Genomic DNA, 18,229 nt, shown 5'->3' with positions numbered 1-18,229 from the left:
GTAGCACGGACGCTACACCATGTTTGAAGTTGGTTTAAAGCTGGTTTAAAGATAGCAAGGATTCGTCAGTGATGTGACATCACTGACGAATCCTTGGACATGTGACTGATTGATTGATTGATGTACTTTATTTAGTAAGACATGAGAACAACTGTACATGGAAGTACAAATTCACAATACAAGGTCTACTAAACTGGAAGGCTCATAAAGCACTAAGCTTGTTTAAAATGAGATACCCACGCACACAAATCATGAAACAACTCATTTATATACGCCAGTTATATCAAATATTGTTGATTAACGTAACGCTTTGGTTAATGGTTCAAAATGGTAAAAGAGTCGTGTTGTTACCCGGTATGCTCTGCAAAGCACAATGGAAACTCCAAAGCCAATTATAATGTTAAACAACATTAAATGTTGTTTAACATTAGAAATTAACATGGATTATAGTTGGCAATGAAGAAGGATTACACATATCTAGAACGTGGATTTATTTTGTATTTATAAACTGTCCAATGAGCATTGACTGGGATTATACATCACAACCATGGAGGCTATTTAGGTAAGAAAGTATGAAACAAGTCTTATTTAACGCTGGACAACTAGTAACGACGTTGGCAAACACTTTTGCGTTCTGGATCTCAGCTTTTGATACAGTGAACCACTCAATTTTAATTGAGAGATTAGAGCACTGGGTTGGTGTCAATGATGTGGCACTGGACTGGTTTATTAGCTCATACCTCACGGGCAGGAGCTTTGCCGTAGTTATTGGAGAGGCCTCCTCCTCTTGGGCATCATTCACATGCAGGGTCCCACAGGGATCAATCCTATGTTTGCTTTGTTCTCTATTTACATGTTGGTAACATCATTCGCACTCATGACATAAATTTGCTCTGCTTCGCTGATAACATGCAGCTCTCTACATTCCACTAAAACCTGGTACAGGAAATCAGACCTTTTGGCTTGTCCTTCCGACATCAAGCACTGGATGACCCAGAATTTCCTCCAGTTCCTCCAGAGTCAAAATCTGAGATAATTTTATTCGGCCCCCCCTAGCTCGACCCACTCCCTCCACTTACAACTTGGTTCCCTTTCCGCAAATGTTACACATGCAGCCCGTAATCTGGGTGTGATTTTTGAGTCTGACCTCTCTTTTCATAAACAGGTAACAACAGTCGTCCAATCCTGTTACTTTCAGCTGAGGAACATTGCAAAAATCTAGTTATTCCTGTCAGCCCCTGACCTCAAAAAGGCAATTCATGCTCTCATATCATCAGGCCTTGATTATTGCAACACCCTCTACTCCGGCCTCTGTTTAAGTCACTTCTGCAAACCTAACTCTACACTAAGTGTTTTTCTTAACCATTTTACATGTGATTGTTCTTGCTCTAATTTTTTAGATTTTGCTTTGATGTCTGTTGTTTTTAAGTTTGCTCTGTACAGCACTTTGGAACTTTGTTTTGAAAATTCATTATCATTATCGTTCTGTTATCAAAGGTCACGATCAAGGTCATGATCATGTTTGATGGGTTCATGACACTTGGTGGGAATGATAAGTAGGTTACCCCGAAAAGATGACTAACCTTTGGGTCAAAAAGTTCAAAGGTCAAAGTCACCAATCAAGGTGAAAGTCAGCATTATATTACCCTGCATAACTGGTCAAAACATAGGAGTGGAGGGACATAGAACTAGAGATGTTGGTTTGGGTTATTCATTCAGGGAAGTAAAGACAGAAAAGAAAGAGCCACCCAAATTAAAAATAACAAAATTGAATAAATTACTACAACCTTTATAGGTAATATGATAATATGTCACAAACATGTGTTATACACTTAAATTAATGAAGAAATCCTATTTAATATATTCAGATTGATAAGGGAGAGAATAGAAAAATATCATAACCTGTGAAATAGGCTGCTGGTGTCTCCATTATTTTAATTTTCTGCTGTGCAAGTTAGAACTGTTGCAGAAAAAGTGCATAGTTTTCCCCAAATTCTCTCATTCTGAAAATGAACGTGCCACAAATTAGTTGCAGCAGTAAGTATTTGAAAATAAAATATGTATCTCTGCATTAGAGTATAACAACCATCACTGGAAAAGGACATCATTTACTGGGGGGAGACCTTGCACATTTCAGGCATGAGTACCCATTGACAGCCAATATACATTCATGAACGCACGCACGCACGCACGCACGCACGCACGCACGCACACACGCACACACACAGTCTAAGCAGCAGCAGCACATTGATCTGCAGGGGTACATTGGTCTTTCTTGATTAGTCAGGACCCAATGTTCCTTGGCCGCTTTTGGGTGCTGAGCCACTGGTTGAGAAACAGTCGTGTAGAGGGAATCACTTTAAAACAATTCTTGTAACTTTCATGTCTGCTCAGGCTTTTGTGTGCACCCCAGAATTAATTGAATTATTGGGGTTGTTAGGTCCCCTTCCCCTAAGGGAAAAAGGGATGCAACACACATTTATGGAAGTGAACCCCATATTCATTTAGAACGTAATATTTACATAAATTAAAGAGATTTGGACATCACATAAATGACACACAGAGCAACTCAGGATTCTTAATAGGACTAGTTGTTAAAGATCCCTAAATATTCAGCACAACGATTGAATGAGGTTGGAGATATCCTCTTGGGTGGGGTGGAATTTGGCAATAATCACGTGGTGCCACCAGTACGAAGGGAAATAAACATAATCATTCTAAATCTAACCCTGAGTTTGAGACACCTAACAAACCCAAGACAAAGCAAGCCCGAAAAATGGGGGAAAAGAAGAATACAAATTATTACTGAATAAAATGCTAACAAAACCAAATGTACTCACAGTAACTAATTGATAACTAATTGATGGTGTTTTATTCATTAAAACACCATCAATTTGTTGCCAAATTAAATATCATATCTCTCTCCCTCTTTTCATCTTTTCCTGTTATTGGATTGTTTATCACCACTCTCCCACATGTTCACAGACACCAGCTATATGCAGTGGCGCGGGAAGGGGCGGCTATGGGGGCTGCAGCCCCCCTGGTGATGGGAAGAAGAAAAAAAAAATTAAGGACTTCCCGCGCGCCTGGCTATATGTTTCCCCCATTTCAATTGAAACTAGCCATCAGTCGGGCCCCTGACTGATGGTCAGTCCCCCCCCCTCAGTCACTGATGCACCGAAACCTGTAGATGCTCGACTGCATAGTAAGACACGAGAACAACAGTAGCCCACAGTGGAAGTGCATATAGCCTCATTAATTTAGTTAGAAAATACACCATTATGGAAGCGAAACAACTTCTGTTCCAAACTTTTGTTCTCACCTGTTCCCCCGTGGCGGCGGCTTTGTTACTTGTGCCAAGTAACAAACAGCTACTGTGTGCCAAGTAACAAACAGCTACTGTATGAGGAAGTTGGCACACCAGACACACACCAGACACCAGACAATCAAGATTATAATCTTGATTTTTGAAGTATCGGGAAAATTGGGCTCTTCCTGCAGACGTGGCCCTTGAGACTAAACTCTTTGTTGTGTGTGCCAACTTCCTCATACAGTTTGACCCATTACATCCAGGAAAGCATCTGTGTCATTTAAATTTAACCACTTTAACCATTGCTTTGGCTTAAAAAATAGTGACTATGCAAGCTCATAGCTCAAAGCTCATTTTAAATCGTGAACATTTTGTGTAAATCTTTGAATATATAAAGATCTACAAGCTTGTAGATCAGCTATTTTTGGCAAAGATGTTTGGTGTAGAGGGGGGAAAAAGCAAGTAGAGCCAACGGTCAAATTGTATTAAGGGTTTAAGTGGTTAAAGGTCACCAAACATTTTCCAAACATTTGAGATATTTTTCAAAAATCTTCAAAAATAGCCGATCTACAAGCTCGCACCATGGCACAAAGTGAAGCGCTGCGAGCTTGTAGATCTGCTATTTTTGAAATAGCAGAATATAGATGGATAAAGTGGTTAAAATGATTGGTAACTACTTTTACTGGGGACCCCCCAAGGACCCATGGGGGTCCACGGATGCCCAGGGGTGCGTGCGTGCGTGCGTGCGCGCGTACGTGCGTGTTTGAGCGTGTTTGTGCTCGTGTGTATGTGGGGGGCCTCATGGGTGCAGCCATGGGGTGGGCCTGGGTGGGCCGTGGCCCACCTACATAGAAAGCTGGCCCACCCAATCCATTTAGCAAAAAAATATATATATATATTTTAATTCATTTTAAATGTTTTAATAATAAATCGGTAAAATCAGGCAAAAATAAGAATTAAATAACCTGACCCTAAAACCGAAATAAAGTTGCCAAAAACAGAAATACAATTTTCACCCAAAACCCGCCCAAAACTGCAAAATTTCGCACGAGTCCACCAAAAGTCCATCACCCTCACCTTCTAAGAGCCTGTGACACCCCTGGGGGGGAGTGGCGACATACCAATTATACAAAGATACGTTATACCTTTAAGTATTCAAAATACTTAAAGGACCACTTTTTTCTTTTTTAATATCAATGCATTGCTGTATTGATATTTAGAAAAGAACAAATCACGACCTATTGTGAGCTTGTAGATCTGCTATATTATTTCCCTATTTAATAACTAATACTCAAATAAATTACAGATACTCCGAAAAATGTATCTAGGTAAGAGTACCTAAGCGAATGTATTTAATAAACACAATAAAAACAATAAACTTACCAGGTTCCAAAGAACATTTTTCTTACGCGCCAACTTTCTCATTTAAAGAGAAAGTTGGCACATAAGAATGTATGAACAATGTAAGAACAATAATGGGCCTCATTCAGCAATGGTACTTAAGAGGAAATTTCTTCTTAAACCCACTTAAGAAGTTTTTAAGAAGATTTAGGTATTCTCCAATGTTTTCTTAGCTGTGATCTGTTCTTAGGTAAGAACAGAATCTACGCACACTTTCTTAAGAGGATTTTTTTTCTTAGACCCATTTAAGAGGTTTTTAAGAAGATTTTGGTATACTCCAATGTTTTCTTAGCTGTGATCTGTTCTCAGGGAAGAACAGAATCTACACACACTGATGAGCACTCTTAGGCTGGCCTTTGAGTTCTTAAGTGTGACATATTTGTGCAAAAATAATTAATTCTCGAAGTTTCTTCAATTCTTCAGTTGTATAATATAGGATTTAAATTACAATAATATTTTTATCATATCTTTAGAGCAGTGGTTCTCAAAGTGTGGTCTGGGGACCCCCAGGGGTCCTTCAGGGAGTTTCAGGGGGTCCACAGCAAACGAAGAACAGTTTAATCACTTTAACCCTATTTTATACTTTGTTTGAAAATAGCCGATCAACAAGCTCACAACACGTCCCATTACTGGCCATTTTGAGCTTGTAGATCGGCTATTTTCGAGACATTTTGATAAATCTTGAAACATTTTCCCTGGCAGAAAATATTTTCAGGTGGGGGTCTGCAGCCAAATGCATGTCAATTTGGGGGTCCTTGACATGAAAATGTTTGAGACGGGTCTGAAATTACAATCTAACCCAAACGGACCCGGTTGAGTTGAAGCCCAAGCCCCATACCTACCCCATAACCCCCCACCCACCCCACCTCATCAACCCCCATACAACCACCCCCATATCCCCGACATTCGCCACACCCCCATTTTCCAGTCCCCTTCCTACCTGAAAGCCCCCCTATACCCACCCGTCATACCCATCCCCCCCACATAGCCCCCTACATCCCTCCTTGCACCACCATATCACCCACCACACCCCTATTTCCACCCCATTACATACCAAGCAGCTGCTACCTTAAAGACCCTCCATATCCACCCACCAGCTTTCAGTAATAAAATGTTTTATATCCACTACTAACGCTGAACATGAAATATGGATAACATTTTTAACAGCTAATTTCAGCAAATGTACATTGATGTCTAGTGGTGATATGTTGATTAATGTGAGAGAAATAATAAAATACATTCATTAATTAAATAAAATAATTTGCTGTTCACTTCAGAAGTACCTCCACATATATAAATTAATTTATTTTTATGTTTGGATTCTGGTGTTCCACCATAGTTTAGGTATTCTTTACTTCATTCTCTCAATTTTATTTCTGTGTGTGATTTCCTGTGATTTCTGTGTGCAGCAATCACACACAGGTGTGACTGCAGGCAGAGCCATGCAGTCATGCCTTATATGGGGATTGGTGGGGCGGCTCCCTATGGTAATTAGGATGAACTGGCACACCCCTTCAAGTTACGAGGATTGGGATTCATCATCATCAAGAACATAGTTACGAACAATTCTGCCTTTTAAGAACGTTTCATGAATCTGACTCAACTTCTCTTAGGAATTCACTTCGGAAGAAATGTAAGAGGAAACATTAGGAACTTATTGCTGCATTGAGCCCAATGTTCGTAATAAAGCAATAAAGCAAGATTAGAAGTGTCAGGTCTCTCAACTTTGTCTGCTTTATAGGGGTCGCTTTATTTCTGGGTTTGAGACTGACCAGTTTTTTCCACCAGTCATTAATTTCAAAATCTTTACAATGAAAGCTTATGACAATACTATTTGCGCTTTAATTACTTAAAGGGGAAGTTAACTTTAAAACATGTCTGGGGTTATTTTAAGGTCTACGTGTGTTTTCGTGTGCACCCCAAGTAGTTTTTTTAAGTTGCTTAAATATTTAGATATTTGATATTAATTTGATCAGACATGCCTTTCCTTCCTATATAAACCCATTTTAACTTCAAACTCCATTTTAGCCATGTTATACTTAATGGCAAGCAGGTTGATTAATTATACATGAAGACGCTGCAGACATCATATAGATGCTCAGCAATGGTCAGTCATTGGCCGGGTTTCCCAAAGCAATTTCAGGTCGTGCGTAGCTTAGGCAGCTGCGTAAGAGCTTCCACGCAGCTGCGCATTAGCAACCCCGCTACGCACTACCTTCAATAGTAGCAGCTGGTTGTGCGTTACATGCTATCTAAAATGGCTTCGGGAAACACCACCGTCGTAGAATTCTCAAGAGCACACCGTTACGTGTCTGTCTGCCTAACTAGCTTCGGGAAATAAACAGCACGCACGTAAGACGTCCTGGACGAAGCCTACGTAGCCTACGTAATGTTGTCCTACGCAGCAGTTTGTAGCAAATATACAGTGAAATAGATCGATAAGAATACCACACACACACACACACACACACACACTATGTGTGGTAAGTTTCTTGTACATATTTTTTTTTTTCCCTCTTTTTTAATTTTTTTGTTGTACATAGTGTTATTTTTTTTGCTGTTTATTTTGTAATGATATTTGAACTGTGGTGCCACTATATATGCCTATGAATTGAATACCAAGGCCCTCATTGGAAACAAGTCCGCAAGGACTTTTATGAACGGACCTGTTAGACAAAGTATTTTAAATGTAACTGTGCTGTTTTACATTTCTTGCCTAATAAAATATTCAATCAATCAAAAATATTTTTATTTTTCACATCATAGTATTGTAGTGGGGGGAAAAAAATATGAATTCCATTAGCCCTAAGGACTGCTTTTGATCTAAATCAATAAGTAACCAATTCTCCAGGATCTCTTTTATGGCACCATCATTTATTTTATCTGTGTCTAGTAGTTTTCTCTACAGCACTGACCTCTGACCTCGTTTCAAAAAGTGCTACCAAAATAAAGTTTATTGTTATCATAGTTTATTATATTATTGTGATGCCAAGTCACCGCCATCAATGAAGTATTTCCTTGTTCCCAACAATTGATAAGTCGCGTGTTATATGACCCCTGCAGAGACTTATAAATGCTCTAACACCACCTCTGATGGTAAGAGAGAAGCATCAGTCAATGAAGTTTTCTCTTTTCTGGTCCTAAAAACTTAAGTGTTGATTTTCAGGAGTGGTGATTTTCAGGTGTGTTATACTATTAAGTGTGTGTCCTGGTTGGTATGACTACCACGTAAACAGATTTTTTTTTTGTCAATGGTTCAAGTGTGTTCCTTGACATTTGGCATTTACCACTTTTTCTCTAAAAAAAGAAAATCTTAATTTTTAAAGTATTAATATTAGTTATTAGCATACTTACTTAAAGATATGTTGTACTAGTACGTATACTTTATCAGTACAAATAAGCCATATTTAACCACCCATTAAGGAAAAACTCTCACATTGAAGCAATACATACAAGCTCAACCCATATTATACCAAGCCAGAATACTTGACAGTAACCTTGACCTTTAGAGATTATCCTTACTTTTCATATTTAATATAACCTTTTTTATATTCTCAAACATTTTCCTAAAAGATAAACTTTTTCAAAATTATTCCCAAATATGTTTTTCTAGATTTTTCATGATCTGGCTATTTTGCATAGGCTATAACATAGGGTTAAATAGTAGTTAAACCGATGATATAAACACATTTTGTTGGGGAACCCCCGCTACCCACCCCCTGGGAGTCCCTGTAGCCTGGACGCTACTTCGGGACCCACTGACCTATGGGTGCTACACAAGCTAGAATCAGCCCTGAGGTCAAATGTTATCTTTATTTATCTTTATTATGAGTATTCAATCAATCAATTCCATGTGACCACAAACTGCTTGCCATGTCTTGGTCGGTCCTTTCCAGAGCTTGGCCTCTGTCTTCCCAGCCAATTAACCAGTGAAACAGCCTCAATTGTATGCAGTGGTGGAAAAAGTACACATTTTCAAGTTAAAGTATCAATACTGCAATGTAGAAACACTCTGTTACAAGCAAAAAGTCTGGTAATCAAAATTTAAGTAGACATACAAAAGTATTGGCATCAAAAATACACTTAAAGTACCAAAAGTAAAAGTACCCATTATGCAGAAGGTCCTGTTCACAAGGTATTGTGTATAAAATGATCCAAATCTTTTTGAAAATAGCAGATCTACAAGATCACAATGTGTCGAATCACGACATTCGACACATTGTGATCTTGTAGATCTGCTATTTTCAAATAGCCAAAGTTTAAATAGGGCTGAAGTGGTTAATACATGTTTTGTATAATAATTAAAATCTACTAGTATCTAATGTTTTCAAATAGTTGTAGTGGAGTAAAAAGTACAATATTTGCCTTTGAGCTGTTGTGGAGTAGAAGTAAAAGTATTGAAAATTGGAAATACTCAAGCAAAGTAAAAGTACCTCAACATTTTACTTAGGTACAGTACTTGAGTAAATGTATTTAGTTACTTTCCACCACTGATTGTATGACAGCCAAGTTTTCAGGCCAAAAGTGGTCTTTACTTCCTTCCATGTAACCACAAACAGCTTGCCATGTCTTTGTTGTAATCTTGTGGTAGAGTTTGTGGGGACTGATTTACAGTATCCTGTAGAACAGGTCAGTCGTCACACTCATAGACATAAATATGCATATTGGTCAGTGTGGGGCCGCACGTCAACACTGGCCCTATATTATGCAGGGCAGCTTGTCATGACTCCACTGCATGAAATATGACTTTCTACCTGACACTAACACTTTTTTCCCTGTTTCATAACCATTGCTGTTACTGTCTATGTAAATAGGTGTTTTTGTATGCAAATCCACATTTTTAATTTAACAAATAATCCATTGATTGATTATCCAATATCATAACATGATACTGGACAGTTACACTGAAGGACATTTTGATACTTTAGCGCTGAATAGCTCAATTAAATTAATAATAATTTGCCACACAAATATTGCTGGATCAAAATAAGGCTAAGAATTGAGTGATAATATTTATTGTATTATATTTATACATATTTTTTGTTGTTTTTATTTTTAAAGTTGCCTAGAAACAGCAGAATACATGATTTCTTCTTCTACATCTTTTAACAGAGTGTCCTGGTGCAGCAGCAGACATTGCATTCTTGCTGGATGGCTCAGGCAGTGTTTCCTCCAGTGAATTCATCCAAATGAAGACTTTTGTTAAAAGCATGATTCGCTCACTGCTGGGCCTGGGACAAGGTACAAAGGTGGGTCTAGCATACATAGTAAAGTCAAGAGTTTTCCTCCAAACTGGGCCATTTTCTATGCTCCTGAAAACATGCTAATCAGATAAAAAATGTCCAGCACTGTAAAGCTGTACATATATCTATTGTAGTAGAACTTTAGCTGTGTGTCGTCAATGCCGAAGAGTTTACTTTGATCTTGATTGTAACTTACCTTTTTTAACCAGTTAATCATCTCTTCTGGCAGACTACTGCTTATTCCCATCTAGTTTCACAACATTTATTTAGTTTAATTATTTTGTTCACATATAGGAGTGATAAGGCTATTAAGCATCTACTATGGTACCATTCTGGAAGGCACTTCTTAATGTTGCCTCTATGGAATGCACTGCTTCCTGCAGCTGCTAAATACAGTTTGACATGGAAAAATGGGAATATCATTTAACTGATAGGATGAATGATTGATGACATTTAAAATAGAACTGATTACAGGCTTTTGTCCGGCTTTATTCTCAACCACTTCAATAGCTTGACTGTAATTGCAGAATACAGTATAATTCAGTGACTTCCGTGTTTTGTGTGTGTTTACAGTTCTCAGTTACCCAATACTCAGACAGCCCCACCGTCCACTATTATTTTGATAATTTCGCCACCTCAGGATCTTGGGAATCTCAAATTGATAGTATTAATCAATTAAGAAGACTGACTTATACAGCTAGTGGAATTCGACATGTTGTGTAAGTGCCTTTATCTTGACAACACACCACAAATGTCGAACATTTTATGACAAGAGTTTGCAAGTACAGTTTTTTTTCCTCTTTTATTCCAACAGCCAAGATGTTTTTGTAAGAAATAGAGGATCGAGACCAAACGTAAACAAGTTCATGATAGTCATTACTGATGGAGCGTCCGATGATCGAAGCGACTTACCTAATGCTGCTGCCCTAGCTGCAAGGGAGGGTATTATTCGATTTGCCATTGGGGTAAGTTCTCAGACTCACTCATCATTTTGAAAAAGGAAAAATAAATATAAATGAATTATACTGTACGTTTCTTTTACATACCTGTAGCTAATACAACAGAGAGTACTGTCCACTGATGAAGCTGTTAGCAGAGCCAGAGGGCCTTGACAACTGCAAGTGTGTGTGTGTGTGTGTGTGTGTGTGTGTGTGTGTGTGTGTGTGTGTGTGTGTGTGTGTGTGTGTGTGTGTGTGTGTGTGTGTGTGTGTGTGTAATTGCGTGCGTGCGTGTTTCTTACTAATACTCAAAATAATTGTACTCTTCTGTACAATATTTAAAATACAGACACCTTAACCTTGAGGATTAATTATATATTCATATATCTACAGTATATTAAAATATCTTTTGAATGTACTATAGGCCTAAGAGTATAATGTCGAGATGACCCTAGAATTATACACTAATAATAACCTATAATGTATGCTGAATCTTGGTATCCTTAGGTTGGAACTGCTTTTAATAATCCCAGTACAAAAGCAGAGTTGGACATCATTGCTACCGATCCATTGCAGCACGTGTTTCAAGTGACCAACTTTGGAGCTTTTGATGAAATCATGGACACTTTGGAAGACAACATCTGTATAGGTATATTTCAAAAACCCACAAAAAGTCTGGCTTTGGAGTGTTTGTTGTTGGTTTATTTTACGTTATTATTTTGCAGAGTGTGTGTGTGTGTGTGGGGGGAACATTTCTCAATGTTCTGCCTCCTACGTCCTGCGTCCTCCAGCATGGGGGAGAGACATCTGCTAAATAGTTCTATTTTTGGCATCATACTGTAGCTATTGTGGTTTGTTAGCATTGAAGGCCTGATTGTTGTTTTTCACTGTACAGCAACAACAACTGCAGCACCAACGACCACACCACCCAATGAAGGTAAACATGTACTGTATTATGAACCACTGTGTTCCTATGGACTAGTGAAAATGTTTTATTTAATTGCATTAAGTCCTGTACTTGTAAATGTACTTTTACCGTACCACATACCTTAGAATAAAACATTTAAAATAAAGTTGTAATACACAGTAGGGTATACATTTAATAGATTTTAGATTAATATACTTAATAACTTAAGGCGGTTACACACCGGCGAATATGCGAATATACGCAAAATTCGGACTCGTTCCGAATAATTAAAAGACGCTTTTTCGCTTCGCGAAACTGATGTGGAAGCTTGCATTGACTTTATAAGGTTATTATTCGTATTATTCGCATGAAAAAAATCGCCCCGGTGTGTAAGGACCTTTAGAATTATACATTTGGCAAATATGTAGTGTAATTATTATATTAGTTACTTACTGTATATTAAAACAATATATTTCTTTATGTGTATTAAAAATTAGCATAATTAAAACAATAATTAGCATAATTTTAGTTGTGTATTTTTGAATCATTACATTTTGAATCTAAATACAATACATAAACATGATTGAATGACAAATATATATGAACATTTATTTTTGATTGTGGTTCAACAAAATAATTAATTCCCATTTTATTTTAGTATTTCTCTTTGAAATTTCAATTTATACTATAAATGTAGTGTATTTGTGGCTATGAATTAATAAGTATTTCTGCATTATAAAATGACTTCCCTCCTTTACATATTTCAGTATTTCACAACATTACACTTTATATTACACTTATGGAAAGTGATTTACATGTCGAACATGTCTAATATTGACAAAAATATTGTTACTGGATTTATTTAGCTCTTGAATGTTTGGTCCTTGCTCTGTTTTATGTCTTTTACCCATTACCTTCCTACTGTATGTTTCTCCTCTTTAATCCATCACCCTCCAGATCCTGAACTCATTTGTGGTCGGAGTCAAATCCAAATTGGCCTGAATCTATTCAGCCTGCAATCCTCTGGTTTGAATGGAACCTCTGGTCACCTGGCCGACCCGCAGAGGCCGCAGTGCTCATCTTTCACAGAGCGTGATGGAACAGTGTGGTACCAAGTGGAACGTCAGGCTGACACCTGTGGAAACATATTGACGGTGAGGATTTGTCTGATAACTTGTTGTTGTTGTTGTTACATGATTGTCTTTGCTGTTTGTGAAGCATATTTTTCTCACAAAAAAGTTATTGTCGACGGTTCTTGTTATCCATTTCTGAACGTTTCCTTTCGCCACACATCTACACTTCAAATGAGTACATTTTTTGTACCGAATTAACCAAAATAAAAGGGGAAAACGGAGTGCATGCGTCCCCTTCGGTTGCAAAATGCTCTCTGCGTCCCTGGTTGTCTTGTCCTCTTCTCCTGTGATTTGTTATGTGTCTAGTTATACTGTAGTTGGTGGCTATAAGCCTACTACGTGTATGTTATGTTGGCCCTAATACATTACATATTTGAAAACCAAACAAATGTTGTGGTTGGTCAAAGATTATGAACAGGAGTCAAACACAATGCATGCATTGTGTTTTTAGTCCTGATTGCAGCAAGGCTGTAATGATAGCAATGTCATAGAACTGGAACTCTGTTTGCAGCCATTGGAGTCATGCACCTCCTACTGGCTTTTTGATAGAATACAAATACTAGCACACACTTCAGCATTGGTACTGTGTGAATGACCCCATGACCTTTCCTCTAGCGCCACCCTTAGGCCTAAATTTGAACATTGTAGACAAGAAGTATCTTATAATAAAATAAGCAGACAAATCAGGAGAAACCCCACTGATGTTGGTGGACTTCCCTCTAGCGCCACCCTTAGTCCAAAATATTCGACATAATTTCAACATCAAATGGGTAGTTTGCCATGACATGACTTCTGATGTATATACTTACTGTTACTTGTTTCTAGCTGGCTAGATAATTCACTGACCATTCAGTTAACTTCTGTCTTTCAGACCAACAACACCCATGCCATCTACTCCAACAGTTTATTTATCTACAAATCTCCTCCTGATTTCTCACTTCCTGAGAGGTTTCCCTTCTCCTGTGTCTATCCTCTGGACACAGAGACCAGCCTAGATGTGGCTATCAGACCAAACCTTGAGTAAGTAACCTATTTTCAAAGTCTTTGGGAAACATACACGCACGCACGCACGCACACACACACACACACACACACACACACACACACACACACACACACACACACACACACACACACACACACACACACACACACACACACACACACACACACACACACACACACACACACACACACACACACCAAAATGTGCAGAATTGTCTAACATCAAACAAAAGTGTTGAAGTGTGTTTTAGATGTCCATTCTGTATTAGTTTATCATTGTCGTAATGGCCTCTAGCTGCTACTATACAAGAAGAAACTAGTTTATTACGGGCGGCCATACCTGAATGGGTATAGAGAGCCTGCCTAGGAAGTACAAGGTCCCAGATTCAATTCCTAACCGTAGCCATGTGTTGAAGTGTCCCTGAGCAAAACACTCAGTCTGGCTTAGAGGATTGTATCCTGTGCCAGACAATTTTCAATACATTTCAATACATTTCAACTGTTAGACAGATGTTGTTTGAACCTTTAATTGTTTTCTTAACAGGCTTGGTCAGCAGCTTTAGATAGAGGAGAGTCAGTTGATTGCACTTATATGGACTTCCAAAAAGCTTTTGATAAAGTTCCCCATAAGAGATTAATATCAAAATTAAGGTCCTACTGCATAGATGACAGAGTTATCAGTTGGATACAAGATTTTCTTAGTAACAGGAAACAGCAGGTGGTGGTTAATGGAGCCACTTCAGATTGGAAGGCAGTGACCTCTGGAGTCCCACAGGGATCCGTATTAGGCCCTGTGCTTTTTGTTATTTACATAAATGATTTACCAAGTGTGATACAATCTGATGCCTACCTTTTTGCGGATGACACAAAAATATTATATATATATATATAAGGACACTGACATAGCTCAACTTCAAGCAGATCTCCAGAGTACTAGCAATTGGTGTGATAGGTGGCTATTGAAATTAAATCCAGACAAATGCAAACAATTACACATTGGGAAAACAAGTGCCAACTTGGCCAACTATACAGTTGGAGATTTGGTGATTCATCAAATAGAGGAAGAAAAGGACATAGGAGTTGTCGTTGACAATTCATTAGAATCTCAAACGCACATCTCTGAAAAAGTTAAAAAAAAGCAAATTCCATGTTGGCGATAATCAGAAGAACTTTTTTAAATATACGCAAAGAATTATTTATACCATTATACAAATCCTTGGTGAGGTCTCATCTTGAATTTGCAAGCTCAGTCTGGTGTCCTTACAAAATCAAATATATCGAGAAATTTGAGAAGGTTCAGAGAAGGGCTACTAAATTAATTCCAGGTCTGAAAGAAATGTCATATGAAGGAAGGTTAAGACATTTACAGTTACCAACGTTAGTATATAGGAGACACAGAGGAGATATGATTGAGGTCTATAAACTTGTTCAGCAGATATATGACTTCACAGCCGAGCCTGTTGTCCGCTTTTGGGACAATAGGTACGAGTTGAGAGGGAATTCCCTAAAATTGCTACCACTAAACTGTAACTCTGAAAAGAGAAATCATTTCTAGAACTTTGAGCTGTAAGAGCATGGAACAAACTTCCAGAGGAAGTGGTCCAGGCTCCTTCAGTCAATACCTTCAAGAACAGACTTGACACATTCTGGTCATCAAAAGACTTTCTGTTCAATTATAGGGCTGGCTTGTAACTTGATAGACTGGTTAACCAACAGATTTGAAAAATGTTAATGTAAAAATGAAATTATGCGTGTACCGTATGTATAGTGGGGGATTGTATGTGGGTTGTGGGGTGGGGTGGGGTGGGGTGGGTTGGTGGGTTGAAGGGTAGTACATTGTGAATTGTGAATGTCGCAATTTGAAAAGAAATATTTATATTGTGTTGAGTCTGGCGTAGAGGATTGTATCCTGTGCCAGAAAATGTTCAATACATTTCAATACATTTCAATACATTTCAATACATTTCAATACATTTCAATACATTTCAACTGTTAGACAGATGTTGTTTGAACCTTTAATTGTTTTCTTAACAGGCTTGAAGGTGCCATGATAGGTGTGGGTTCACCGACCAACGTCTCCATGTCCTTGTTCCAAACCTTCAACTACACAGAGCCTTACCCAGCAGGCCCAGTCACCCTGCCAGTGGGCTCTGCCCTGTATGTAGGAGTATCTGTAGGGGAAACAGATCCAAGGTTTGCTGTCGTTCTGGACGACTGCTACGCCACTCACTCCTCCAATCCTGATGACCTCATGAGACACTTCCTCATTCAAAACAAGTATGTTTCATTCTACAGCTTCAGCTGATGGTTTGTGTCACACTAAACAATGAAAGAGAGAGTTGGGTAGAAGTTGGGTGGGAGCGGGGTATGGGTTTGTGTGCTAAACAACCAATATGAATAATATTATCAGTCCAGTGTCTTTATCAAATAAATGGAGAATGAGGGATGAAAATAGTGATCATGGGCCTACAACGTGACCATTCTTTTCTCCAGATGTTCTACCAACCGTCGTCAGGTGAAAGTGGATGAGAGCGGCTCTTCCCTCCAGGCTTGTTTCTCTGCCCTGCTCTTCCTGTTCCATGGAGACTACAGAGATATCTACCTTCACTGCAGCCTCCACCTGTGTGACCAGAGAGCCTCCTCATGTTCTCCTGTAAGTTTCACACTTTTCCACACTCTGCTGTTTCCCACCAGACAGTTACAGTAAAGTCAGTAGCACTGCAGATGGTCAGAAGTGCTGCGAATGTACTGTAGGTGTTTTGAAGATCTGTTGTGACTCCTATTCGCTTAACTGTGTGCTCACTGCTATTCCTTCACCATTCACAGGTTTGCTCAGGGAGGCATGTTCGCTCCATTTCCACACCTGGTCCTGCACCCTTCAAACCCATCACCATCGGGCCAATCACCTGTGAGTATAGACCAATTATTTGTTTACAAACTTTGTGACTGGACCCACAGGGGTTTCATGTAATCAATTCCCAACAGATCCCCAAACCTGTTGTTTTGGGGAGCACTGGTTTCAGTTCATTCAACCTCCTCTTGTGTGTTGGCTAGTGAGGCGCGCCCTAGCGAGACATATATAAGCAACGGTATTGTTTGCTGAGAATAGCTGACATACAAACTCACAACCGCATCGTGGATGCGACCATTGTGAGCTTGGAAGTCTGCTATTTTCGGCGTGTTCTCTGCGCGCGACAGAGCATAAATTAGGCTTGACGGGCTGCAGCTGAGCGAGCCAAGCAGGCTCTGGGGCCATGATCATAGAGCGCTCCTTCCGTTCTTATGACAGCCACTGGAGGTGGGGTTTGGGGGACAACTGCTTTGAATTGCTATTATCGTTTACACACAACATAAACCAAGGATTATATTTTTCAAGAGCGAGAGATCACAGTAAAAATCCTAAGCATTCTTCTTCCATACTGGAAGAAAAACAGCATCTGAAAGTTTGATGGGATGCATTTTTACACGTGAGTGCAGTGACCACTTTAACATTGCATCTTATGAGTGGTGGGGTTATTTTGGTGCCGGCCTGCGCACGCATACTGGTTCTTATCAGTGTGACGTTGTCTGATAAGGGGTCTATTGAAAACAAATCTATTTTAGGAATGTGATACAAGGATCTTAAATACTGACATGTCAGTAACGTTAGTGTTGAACTAAATGTGTTTTCTCTTTTTGCTTTGGAACTGAAGGGGACAAGCTAACAGTGTGAACCAGTGGACATCTTTAAATGCCTCCAAAATATTCCATCTATACTTCAGGTGTCTTTTGATTCATAATGTCTACAAAGGATGATTATGTTTTTATATGATTGATGCAATTTTCCCTTTGATATTCCCTTGCTATTGAGTATGTTCTGGCATTTCTCTTACAGATGTTTCTAATCAATAAACACAATAATAAATACATATAATACACAATGATGTGGTGAAATAGATTCATAATACTAAACATCACAAATTCTTTGTACTTTTACTTTGTCTGTATTCATTTGTTTTTGTACTGTGAATTCAATAAACCATATGGACACTGTTTGAACAATTAAATAAAGTAAAATACGTGGTAAAATCTGCACCTGTTTCTTCAACTCCAAAATATCATTGTCTTTAATTAGCGCTTTAACCACAAAAGGTCTTATCATGAAGAAAGAAATGTGACATTTATACTGTTATGACCTTGAGGTCTTATTTATTTTATATTTGTATGTGGAGTGTCTCTATGTGTTGTTCTGTGTCTTCTCTGATTGGTGAGGTGTGTGTGTGTGTGTGTGTGTGTGTGTGGGTGTGGGTGTG

The 18,229-nt window shown here is 38.7% G+C and overlaps 1 protein-coding gene across 1 annotated transcript; it reads left to right on the top strand.

Annotated features, from left to right (window-relative positions):
- Positions 1–9,921: 9,921 nt before the first annotated feature.
- Positions 9,922–17,689, top strand: LOC308083430 (uromodulin-like; the record flags this gene model as incomplete). Its single annotated transcript, XM_080425745.1, has 8 exons — positions 9,922–9,960; positions 11,400–11,541; positions 12,757–12,953; positions 13,804–13,952; positions 15,972–16,214; positions 16,431–16,590; positions 16,764–16,845; positions 17,630–17,689. The coding sequence occupies 8 exons, from the start codon at positions 9,922–9,924 to the stop codon at positions 17,647–17,649; spliced, it is 1,032 nt and encodes a 343-aa protein (XP_080281871.1). The 3' UTR covers positions 17,650–17,689.
- Positions 17,690–18,229: the final 540 nt, after the last annotated feature.

The sequence above is a fragment of the Gymnoscopelus braueri genome (assembly GCF_963280865.1).
Source record: "Gymnoscopelus braueri genome assembly, chromosome: 4".
NCBI lineage: Eukaryota > Metazoa > Chordata > Actinopteri > Myctophiformes > Myctophidae > Gymnoscopelus > Gymnoscopelus braueri.
This window is presented reverse-complemented; position numbering and strand designations above follow the sequence as displayed.